The sequence below is a fragment of the Gossypium raimondii genome, chromosome 1 (genome assembly GCF_025698545.1).
Source record: "Gossypium raimondii isolate GPD5lz chromosome 1, ASM2569854v1, whole genome shotgun sequence".
NCBI lineage: Eukaryota > Viridiplantae > Streptophyta > Magnoliopsida > Malvales > Malvaceae > Gossypium > Gossypium raimondii.
Window position 1 is genome coordinate 43334817 of NC_068565.1, and position 12489 is coordinate 43347305.

The 12489-nt window shown below is 32.3% G+C and overlaps 1 protein-coding gene across 1 annotated transcript; it reads left to right on the plus strand.

Annotated features, from left to right (window-relative positions):
• Positions 1-251: 251 nt before the first annotated feature.
• LOC105785921 (probable BOI-related E3 ubiquitin-protein ligase 3) lies at positions 252-2007 on the plus strand. The gene is made up of 2 exons (XM_012612124.2): positions 252-840; positions 922-2007. The coding sequence occupies exons 1-2, from the start codon at positions 568-570 to the stop codon at positions 1489-1491; spliced, it is 843 nt and encodes a 280-aa protein (XP_012467578.1). The 5' UTR covers positions 252-567; the 3' UTR covers positions 1492-2007.
• The last annotated feature ends 10482 nt before the right edge of the window (positions 2008-12489 follow it).

Sequence of the window (12489 nt, forward strand, 5' to 3'; positions counted from 1 at the left end):
CTATTAAATCGAAAAGAATTAACACAATAGAGGGACTGAAATTAGAATAAAACCAAAAATCTAAATGAAAAGGCTGGCCCCTCTTTAGAAATCTCTGACTCAATAGGCCGATAGTTTAGTCACAAAATCTGCATGTGTACGTCGATGCTTAGCGCGTCCCATACGTGGCATTAGCCTCTCTTTAATGCTGCCTTTTTCTAGGATTTTTCATTTGAGAAAAATATGGCACAAAATAATAGTATCCTATGCCCTCTCTCTCCCTTCCTTTTCAAGCTTTTTCAGTTACTTCAATACAATCCAAATCCACCCCATTCTTTAATATTATATCAGTATTCTGACCTCACCCTTCTCTCCATCTCCTATAAATATACACCAACACCCTTTACCTCTTTTTTGTTTACGTTTGTCGTTATCGAGAGTTTCTTTGATCCAAACTAGAATCCCCCCCCCCACCCCATTTTTTGAGCTGATTTATGGTAAAACAAAGACTTCAGGCTAAAAATTGTGGGTCTTTTTGTTTGGTTTTTTTTTTTTCGTTCTTGTTTGGTGGTTGAAGAAGGATAAATAATGGCTATACAAGCGCAGTTGTATTCTGATAATATTGGGTTCCCAATGTGCGGTTCTTTGGATTTGATCGATAATGGTTGTGGACTTGTTGGTGCTGCTGCTGGTGTCAATCAACAGATATCATCACAGCTTCAACAACTGCAACAGTTTCAACACCTTCAAAACCAGCACCAAAGGGACCAAACCTTTTCCTTTGGTAGCACTAACAACAATCGTGAATCAATCATGTTTGAGAAGCAAAGATACGAGATTGATCAGTTTATCAAATCACAGGTTAGTACAAAATCACAAAAAAAATCCAAGTTTTTCATTTCTTTCCAATTGGATCTTTAATTTTTTTTTTATTTTGTGCAGAATGAGAGGCTGAGATTGTTACTGCAAGAGCAAAGGAAACAACAATACGAAGTATTAGTGAAGAAGATAGAATCAAAGGCCTCTTTTTTGCTTAGACAAAAAGATGAAGAGATTGTTAAAGCGAGGAACAAAACAATGGAACTTCAGAATATGTTGAAGAAATTGGAGATGGAGAATCAAGCATGGCAAAGGGTGGCGCAAGAGAATGAAGCTATGGTTGTGTCTTTAAACAACAGGCTTGAACAAGTACGGGAGGAACAAGCTTCTTGTCGTTTTAACAATGGTGTCGATGACGCAGAGTCTTGCTGTGAATGCGAGGACAACAACGAAGGGATTATGGAAACAAAGGGAAACGGAGGTTTCGCGGCGGTTGATAGCAGCAGTCAAAGACAAGAAGAACAAGAAGAAAAAACGACAATGGTTTGCAAATGTTGTTATTGTCGAAATTCGTCAGTGTTGTTCCTTCCTTGCCGACACCTTTGTTCGTGTAAGGATTGTGCAACTTTTCTTGATTCTTGTCCCGTTTGTAGAACACCAAAGAAAGCTTGCATTGAAGCCTTGATTTCTTAGGTCACGGTAAAAAAAATTTGCAGGAAAGCATGATGATGGCGCTGGATGAACATAAGTAAATCCATATGGAGTTTAGACATTATTAGGTCTCTTTTCTTTTCCCCTTTTTCTCCAGTTTTTTTTTTTTTTTGCCTATTTAGGTACTATGGGCAAGGATATTAGACCGAACATGTACTTAAACACGCAAAAAAAAAAATGAACAGACATCTAGAGCAATAGGACATTTTTAAAAAAAAAAAAATTCAGTTCTTGAAATTATTGCCTTTGCCTGACCCATTGTATAGGTAGTGGTGGTTGCAATAATTAATATAATGACAGACTGATCCTGTCTGATATTGGCAATTATTTTTGGGTTTGGGCAGTGACTGGAGAGAAAGATGGAATGATATGTCAGATTACATGCTAACCCTCGTTTCTTTTTATTCTTCATCTTCTTAAAGCCATATTTCTAATATTCAAATTCAATATTTATTTTGTAATCCAAAGTTTATTTTATTTAAAAAAATTTTCTAACCATTTTATTGAAGAATTTTCAATTAAATAGTAAGATTTAGTTAATCAAATAATGCTTTAAATTTGAATGCCGATCTTCAATCGTTTTATTTGAACAATAATAAGCTATTTTTATGTTGTTTCTCTTTTATTTCAATATATATAATGGTGGTCAAAAAGTTGGTAGGGGAGATCTTTAGAGATTATGCGGGGAGCAATTAGATAGGGTATCAGCGAAATGTTCAGCCTCCCCTTTCTTGGAAACAAAGGAGGCTTATATAGAGTAGCTAGCTAGGCCCGAGCCTGCTCTGGACGGATGCTTATGATGGAAGGCCATGAAGAGCTTCCTTACAACTTTAGATTGAAGAAATCTTTAAGTGAATCGATGACAATTGAGGAACTTATGTGGATAAGGTAAGCCATTTTGGGCGAGTTTAGATATAACAATTGCACCCAATCAATAGATGTTAAATTAACCTTCTTGAGATAATATTAAATAGGTGTGCTTGTAGAAGGGAGCTCAAGGCCACCATGTACGAGTGAGCTTCGTGAAGCAAGCTTGTGGAGAGTTAGTTTCTCTCTACTTTTAAAAAGAGTAAGCGAAAAAATCGGGTTTAAAATTTATCAAAAAGTAAATTTAAATAAGGGAAAATATGTGATCCACTATCAGTGATTAATAACATTACATCTCATTATTAAATAAAACAAAAATAGTAGAGGACTTGTAAAATAAGTACTAATAATTTTATTTAAACATAATTAATTATAAATAAATGTTAAAAACTTAAAGTTTGATACCCTAGACCCTAAACCATTAAATCAAGATCCTAAATCCAAGAATTATTGATATTTATTTACAATAGTTACTATTAATGTTTAATTATTTTAAATAAAATTATTAGTGTTTATTTATAAGTCTTATTTTTCTTTAATTTAATGATGATGTATCATTCTTTTTCTAGATTTCTCAAGGGATAGTATCATATTATTATTTGGCGATGCATCAAATATTATTCCTTTAAATAATGTTTAAATTTGTTAATGTTATGATATTTTAGTAAGAATATAAAATTATTTTATCGTAACTTTATTAATATTTTTATATATGAAATGTAAATTTAAAATATTTGTAAGGAATCAATTTTAATTATTTGTAAAACTTAGTTGGACTATATAATCTATATTTCAAATATTAAAATATAACCATTACAAATTTGAAGATATAATGTTATATATTTGAAATAAATTCTAATAGGAAATAATTGTATACCCGTATAAATATTACATAAAATACATTAGGTTATGAATATTATATATTTTAAATGAATTTCAACAGAAAAATAATTGTATATCTCATACATATCACATAAAATATGTTGGATTATAAATAAAAGTTAAAAATCTCATTTGACTTCAAAAAAACTATTTGTGTAGTAAGGCCATACAAAAATTCAGTTAACCGAATATACCAAATTGAACCGAATTCGAAAAATTCGGTTTAATCAATTTTTTTTTTTACTTATTCAATATAGTCAATCGATTTCAATGGTGTTTTTCGATTTTGAATTTTCAAACAAAATAAATTGATTAAAATTTTAATTAATAAATTTTATACCCATACCCATACCCATACCCAAGCCCAAATAACCAAATACTAAATGTCGAAACCACCCTTAATTTTGAAAATAACGGGGATCGACTTTGAAAATAAAATGGGAGTTGCCACCGATCTTTTATTGTGGTGTGATCGGATCACCTTGAAAACGATTTTAGGTCTGCGAATTTAAAAAAACAAGTTCGGGAGTCGGTTACACACGAGGAAGGGTTAACACCATCGTGACGCCCAAAATTGGTACCAAATTGATTGTTTAATGTCTTAATGTCGAAATTTTGAAAAGATTTTGAAATACAATCCTTTTATTTTGAATAAAATGAATTGGATGATAAAGCTCATTTATTTCAAAAAAATAAATTGTCATACTTAGTAAGTTAGAGTGCAACATTTCGAATCCTCAAAATTAAATTTGACTTTTAAAAACTATGCGTTTTGAGAAGGATATCTGATTATTTGGGCCAAATGAGAAGATCAAAACCCAGTAAGTTAGGGTTCAATTTCACCAAATTCCCAAATATCGAATATTGCCTTTATTTTAAAATCTAGATAACAACATGCCATATCCAGTTAGTTAGAATCCAACATTTTGAAGTCTCAAAAGCTTTATTTTAAAATTGTATGGTTTTAATAAGCATAGGGCTATTTAAACTCATCGAAAAAAATTGGAACCTAGTAAGTTAGGGCGCAATTCTCTCGAGAATTATAAATGCTAGGCCTTTTTAATAGGAAATAGAATGATAAAAGTACAAAATTTTAAAAAGAAATATGTAATATAAAACGATAAATTATAATTCAAGCTTAAACTAAGATGTAGCCAAATAAGCAATAAATAAGTATAAATAAAGTAGCAACAATAATTTTACTCACATTATGCAACATCAAAATATACAAATTATGTCTAATATAGTAAAATGTGCGTTGCTAAATAATGAATTTAATAATAATATATCAAATTGGAAAATAAAAGTATAATATAAAAATTTTAAAATAATATTTAATAAATTTAAAACATATTAATAATAACTTCAAAGAATAATGTATTATATCTTATTAATAATAAGTTTGAAAACAACTTTAAGCTAATATTAAAATAATGTTAAAAACAATGAATATAAGCATTGATTTATTTTTAAAAAATTGAAATCAAAATTAAATATGAAAAGTATTTTTGAAATTAAGAACAATAATTAATGAATTTTAAATCAATGCTTAAATAAAATTAGGATAATAATAATAAAAGAAAACAAAATTAAATAAAATACAATTGACTCAAAATATTGGTGTATAATGAATTTAAAATATAAAATACAAATGAAAATAATAATTTATTACATTTTAAATTATAATAATAATGAATTTAGTAATACTATCAAAAATTAAATATTAAAATAATGCTAATCTTTTGGTAAATATGTTGAAATTAGCTTAATTATATTTGAAATTAAGTAGAAAGAAGAACAAAAATTAAAATTACAACCAAAATTAAAAGACGAAAACAAAATATGCGGAAAAACTGATAATCAATTCAATATCGAGGGACCAAAGCAACAAATAAACACAAAGCCAAGAATTCAAATCTCATCAGCGAAAACGACACCGTCTAACATGGATCCAAATGAAATCAGACTCAAATATGCGGTGCAAATTAAAAAAAATTGAATAAAATCAAATTGAAACAACATAAATCATAGAGGGGCTCGTCGCACAAATGGACCAATGAACCAAAATGCGTGGATCCTTCCCTCGGGTTTGGGTCACCGCGCGGGTGAGGCCTATTCGCTGCCGTTTTGAAGCCATGGAAGAAGACTTTAAACGGCGTCGCTTAAATAATCTGCATAAATTCTAAAAAAAAAACCCTAAGTGATATTAATCAGTCATCCAACATAAAACTAAAAGAAAAACCTAATCCCTCCCCTTTTTCTCTTGCGCCGTTTCGGGCCTCTATCCTCCATCCGACTCCGATTGCGACGGAGCAGAAGGAAGATCGGCCTCCAGGTAAGCTCGCTCTTCTCTCTCTTTTTCTTTTTCCTTTACTTTTCTCTTCTTCGTATAAAAATAAAATAAAAGAAAACAGTAAAGAAACGTGGAGAAAAAAGGTGAATCCTTTTTAAATCTGATTTCTTTTCCTTTTTGATTGGTTTTTTTTGTATTTCATCATGCGTGAGAAAAAGACCTCTGAACCTTCGCTCCAACTCCGATTTCGACGGAGAGAGAAAAGATCCGGCCATGAGTTATTTTCTATGCTTTCTAATCTCCGTTATTATATTCTTGTGTTCAAAAATGAATCAAATAAACACAAAAAAGAAAACCGAAAGAAAGAAGAAAAATAAAAAGAAAGAAAAAGAAAAAAAAACCAAGGAAAGATTTAAAACCACCTTTTCAACTCTCTTTCTGTGAATCTTTTGTTTTTTTTATTTCTTCAACTGTGTATACGTGTCTTACAAGTTTCAATCGGCCTTTTTTATAGTCGAATAGAGACAAAAGAATAAAATTTACATTTTTATTTATTTGCTGTCAATCCTTCACTGCTACTCCCTTTTTTGCCTTTGTTCTGTTTTGCTGCTCGTTCGTCTCTTGCAGGTACGGAGACCAGCTAGCGTACGGAGGTAGCGGACGTGGCACCTGGTACATGGGGAGAAGCGTGTGTGGCAACGGAGGCTCGATGCGCGTGCGAGGGCTTGGCTGCGGCGCCTGGATCTTCCAGGGTTTCCATGTGTTGTTTAGTGTTTTGGGCTCATTTGGGGTTTGGGTAGAATTAGATGTTGGACCTTAATTGTTTGGACTAATTTTTGGACTAGTGTTTAGTGGGTTTGAGGCTTAATGTAATCCGGGCTTGGATTTAAATTTGTAATACTGGACTGTATTGGACTCTTATTATATTTATTTTATATATATATTTCATATATGGATTTTAATAGTTGGGCTCGGGCCGGGAAAAATTTGGGTATTACACTAAATAAATAATATTGTATACAAAATCCAACCCAACTAAACTCAATTATAAATCCGATTATTCAAATAATTAAATAACCAAATTTTAAATTACAAGCTATAAATTAATCAATAGTTTCAAAGAAAATTATACTGTTTTTTTTCATGAAAAATGAAGCCTAGGCCTAAGTTCACAATAGAACTTACAAACATAACGTAAGTCAGGATTCACCATCTCAACAATACTTCTAGAGGTTGTTCTAAGAGGCTCCACTATTTTATTACTTATATAAATCTATTACCATGGTATTTTACTTCTTATTAGTTAATTAGAAATATAATAATTTAAAAAATTGGTTCGACTCAAATAAAATTCTAAAATTTATTAGTAGTTCTTTTATAAATAAATAAAACCCAAAAGTAAAAATAAAAAACGTTGGCTCGATTTATTTGGTTTTGATTTTAAGTTAATTCGACTCAAGTTGATTTTAACGACTGAATCAAATTATTCAATTTTGTATATATAAAAAATTGTATAGTATTGTTGATAGAATTAAGTATTCTACATTTCATAGCAAGATAACGTACTTATACAACTTGTTGGCCCAATTCTTGAATGAGGCACTCCATGAAATTGTTTACAATGTGTAGAATACAAAAACACATGATGGGGAAGTATTTCAGTCTACTTTGTAGGCGGGATTATTCATCACATTTTATTTTTAGATTACATATAATAATTGTTTCCTATTGGTCATGATTGCATAAAACAAATATGTGTGCCTAGCATCCAAAGGCAAATAAATATTATAATTGAAATATGTAAGCATAAGTCACCCCAACAACTACAAATAGATGTCAACAAGTTAACTAAAACACTAATGGTGTGCTGAGTTTGAGAACTGTAAAAAGATAGAATCTCGGTAATGATAATATATCGCAAAGAAAAGAGAAATAAAAATAAAGAACACACAGATTTTTACATGGAAACCCTTTCGGGAAAAAAACCACGGGCAGAGGAGAAGAAAATTCACTATGTCGAATTCGAATGATTACTTATAGGCTTGTAAAACCATATTCTAATAGGAGTGTAGTAAGATTGAAACACCTTATTCTAATAAATATAAAATAGATGGAGTTTAATAAGGTTTGAAAAACCTTATTCTAAAATAAAATAAAAGAAGTGTAGTTCTATATGGATTTTACTTTTATTTTATTTTACCCCTATATTTTATTTAAATAAGAATTCGGGTCACTTAATTCTAACAATCTCCACCTTGACACGAATTCTCAATGAACAAGTTCTTCATCGCGAACTCTTAACGAACAAGTTCTCCACCTCTTCCATAAAACCCTTTAAGGGTTTAACTTCAACAATGAACACCAACCAAGTCTAAGCAATGGTCAAACTTGGTTATAGGAAGTGACTTAGTTATCATACCTGCAGGATTTTTATGAGTATTAATTTTGCTCACAACAATATCACCACAAGCAATAATATCACGAACAAAATGATACCGAACATCAATGTGTTCTATTCTTTTATTAAACATTTGATCTTTTGTAAGGAAGATGGCACTCCGACTATCACAAAATACTTTACTGATTTGAAGGTCTTCATTGAGTTCACTAAAGAGTCCCTTCAACCAAATAGCATCTTTACAAGCTCAGTAATCGCCATGTACTCAGCTTCAATGGTAGACAAAACGACTATAGTTTGCAAAGTGGCTTTCTAACTGATTGCACAACCTCCGATTGTAAAGACATAACCTGTGAGAGAGATCTTCTTCTACCAAGGTCTCCAACAAAAGCAGCATCAACATACACAATGACTCCATCTCTAGTTCTTCTAAACTGTAAGCAAACATCAGTAGTACCTCGTAAGTATCTTAAAATCCACTGAACTGCTGTCCAATATTCTTTACCGGAATTCGTCATGTATCTGCTAACTGCACTGACTGCATATGATAAATCTGGACGTGAACAAACCATAGCATACATGAGAGATCCCACTATACTAGAGTATGGAACATGTGAGATGTACTCAATCTCATCATCTGATTGTAGAGACAAAGCCGATGAAAGTCTGAAATGGGCTGTTAAAGGAGAACTAACAGGCTTAGCACTCTGCATGTTGAACCTGTAAAGAACTTTCTCAATGTACCTCTTCTGACTTAGGTACAATTTACTTGCTTTTCTATCTCTGAGAATCTCCATACCAAGTATTTTCTTTGCTGGTCCCAAATCTTTCATCTCAAATTCTTCACTTAGTTGGGTTTTAACCTTTCTTATATTTCCTTTATCTTTCGCTGTTATCAACATGTCATTAACATAAAGGAGTAGATACATAAAAGTACCATCACTATTTTTCTTAAAGTAAACACAACTGTCAAAGCTACTTCTTTTGAAATAATGTGAAGTCATAAAGGAATCAAACCTCTTGTACCACTGTCTTGGTGACTGTTTCAAACTGTAAAGGGACTTTTTCAGTAAACAAACATAGTCCCCTTTTTCTGAGACTATAAAACCTTTTGGTTGTTGCATGTAAATATCCTCCTCAAGTTCTCTATACAAAAATATAGTTTTTACATCTAACTGTTCAAGCTCCAAATCATGCATGACCACAATACCAAGCAAAGCTCGAATCGAACTATGCTTCAAAACTAGGGAGAACACATCTGTGAAGTCCACTCCTGGAATTTGACTATAACACTTTGCAACAAGCCTTACTTTATATCTAAGTTCTTCAACTCCTAGAGTCCATTCTTTCTTTTTAAACACCCATTTACAACGAACAACCTTTTTACCTTTAGGAAGTTTTACAAGATCCCATGTTCTATTTTTATGGAGTGATTTCATCTCCTCTTACATAAAAAACATCTAATTTTCTGAGTCCTCACAGCTAACCACCTCAGAATAATTAGATGGCTCTTGGTTTGCATCTATATCTTCAGCCACATTTAAAGCATAAGCAACTAGATCAGTCTCGGCATACTTTTTTGGAGGTTTAATTTCTCTTCTAGTTCTATTTTTGGCGATAGAGTATTGTGGTGAAGAAGAAACTCTATTCTGAATTTTTGTACTGGCTTGAGGAGTTGACTCTGTTGTAGTTTCTGGGTTAATCTGATGCTCCACCTACTTTTGATTTTCTTTATTGGAAGAGTCTTTAAGAGATAAGTTAGGTAGCATATCAGTTTCATCAAAAACATCTCTGCTACTCACAACTTTTCTATTTTAAGGACACTATAACTTATACCCTTTTACACCAGCTTTATAATCAAGAAAAACACATTTAATGAATCTCGGTTCCAATTTTCCATTATCAACATGAGCATACACAGGACACCCAGAGATATTTAAATTAGAATAGTCAGTAGGACTACCAGACCATACCTCTTGTGGAGCCTTTTTCTCAATGCCAATGGATGGAGATCGGTTGATAAAAAACACGTAGTAGATGCTGCATCGGCCCAAAACAACTTTGGTAAGTTGGCATTTGACAACATACATCGAACCTTCTCCATGATCGTTATGTTCATTCGTTCTGTAACGTCGTTTTGCTGTGGAGTATGACGAACTGTCAAGTGTCTCATGATCCCTTCTAACTTGCACAATTTATTAAACTCATCAGAATGAAACTCTAAGCCATTTCTGTGCGGAGGTATTTTATTTGTTTTCCCGTCTGTTTTTCAATCATATTTTTCCAATTCTTAAATGCAAAAAACACATCGCTTTTCTGCTATGGATGACCCCCACAGATCAGAATGAATATACTCCAACGTTCCCTTTGTGTTATGGATTTCTCTGGTGAATCGAACTCTCTTTTGCTTCTAAAAAATACAGAGCTCACAGAACTTTAGTTTGCAAATTCCTTGCCCATCAAGAAGTCATTTTTTTCTCAATTCTGCCATGCCATTCTCACTTATATGCCTTAGACGCATATGCCAAAGTTTAGTAATATCATCATTTGACAAGGAAGAGGAAATGATAGCTGCATCACCAGTAACAGTATAACCCTGCAGAATATATAACTTGGCAGTCTTTCTTTTCCCTTTCATCACAACGAGAGAACCGTTGGAAATCTTCAAAACCCCTTTTTCAAATGTGAATTTGTACCCTTTTGAATCAAGAGTACTCAACAAAATTAAATTTCTCTTCAATTCTGGAACATGTTGCACGTCACTAAGTGTTCTGACAACTTCATCAAACATCTTAACTCTAATTGTTCCAACACCTGTAATTTTATACAAAGTATTATTTCCCATCAAAATAATACCTTCAGACACTATTTTGTAAGTTGTAAACCAATCCCGATTGGGACTTATATGGAAGGTGCAACCCGAATCAATGATCCACTCCTTGCTTACTTTAAAATTGTTGATAGAAGCGGCTAGAAGTTCACCATCGCTGCAGTCTTCTACAACATCAGTTTCACCAGACTTTTCTGGTTGTTTTACCTTTTGATTCCAACCTCCCTTTTGATCTTTTTCTGTAGCTTATAGCAGTTCGATTTAATGTGCCCTTTTTTCTTGCAGAAGTTATAAGGTTTACCTCTGTTTGAATATTTTGATCTACCTTTAGATTTACTGCAAGGATTTCGTTCCTGTGTCCCTCCACGATCATTATCAACATTTTGATCTTGTTTCCCACGAACAATGAGACCCTATTCTTGAAAGTCGAGTTAAAGCATAAGATGATTCATCTTATCATATGAGGTCAAAGAATTATAAACCTCATCAACTGTGAGAGACTCGCGGCTATATAAAATCGTGACTCTAAAGGTTGAATAAGACGGGGGAAACGAACAAATTAGAATCAACCTTAGATCTCCCTTATCTTACTGAACCTCCATACCTCCAAGATTGAGAGAATTTCTTTTAACATTGTTAAGTTTTCGTGCACAAATGCATCTTCCTCCAAACGATGAGCATAAAGACGCTGCTTCATATGCAACTTGTTGGTTAGAGTTTTCGACATACATATTTGTTTCAGCCTCTTTCATAATGCAGCGGCGGTCTTCTCATTCATCAAATCCTGTAAAATTTTATTAGACAAATGCAAATGTAATTGTGTTAATGCCTTTCGATCCTTACGTTTCTTCTCTTCATCCGTTAATGTCAAAGGCATCTTATCTATCCCTAGCAGGGCATCCTCTAGATCCATCTGTGCAAGAACTGCTTGCATCTTAATCTACCACAATGCAAATCTGGTGTTGCGATCCAACAGTGGAATTTCATACTTCAAAGACACCATTTCCGTGATCGAGATGAATAACCCGAAAGCTCTGATACCAGTTTGTAAAAAAATAGAATGCCAGTAATGACAATATATCACAAAGATAAGAGAAAAAAATAAAGAACATACAGATTTTTATGTAGAAAACCTTTTGGGAAAAAAACCATGGGAAATGAGAAGAAAATTTACCATGTCGAATTCGAATGATTACAAGAGGAGTAAACTATGTTTATTTATAGGCTTGTAAAATCATATTCTAATAGGAGTGTAGTAAGATTGAAACACATTATTCTAATCAAAATCAAATAGATGGAGTTTAATAAGGTTTTAAACCTTATTCTAAAATAAAATAAAAGAAGTGTAGTTCTATATGGATTTTACTTTTATTTGATTTTACCATTGTATTTTATTTAAATAAGAATTCGGGTTACTTAATTCTAACAAGAACTTCATGAATAATGCAAGGACTGCAACTCATTCAGTGTATTGAACTGAACATAACAAGAACACATACAGTCAGTATTGGATGAAAGATCTATTAAGGATATCCATTTGAATCTTTTAACTATATCATGTATATATACTATCAACTTCTCATCACATTTAATTCTATAATGAAACGATCCATGAACAACTTAATTATTCTATTTTAGCAGCCTTATTTTTATGCCTACCAGCAAACTATTGAAGCAAACACTAAAACAGAGAGTAAACATTTTAAGCAT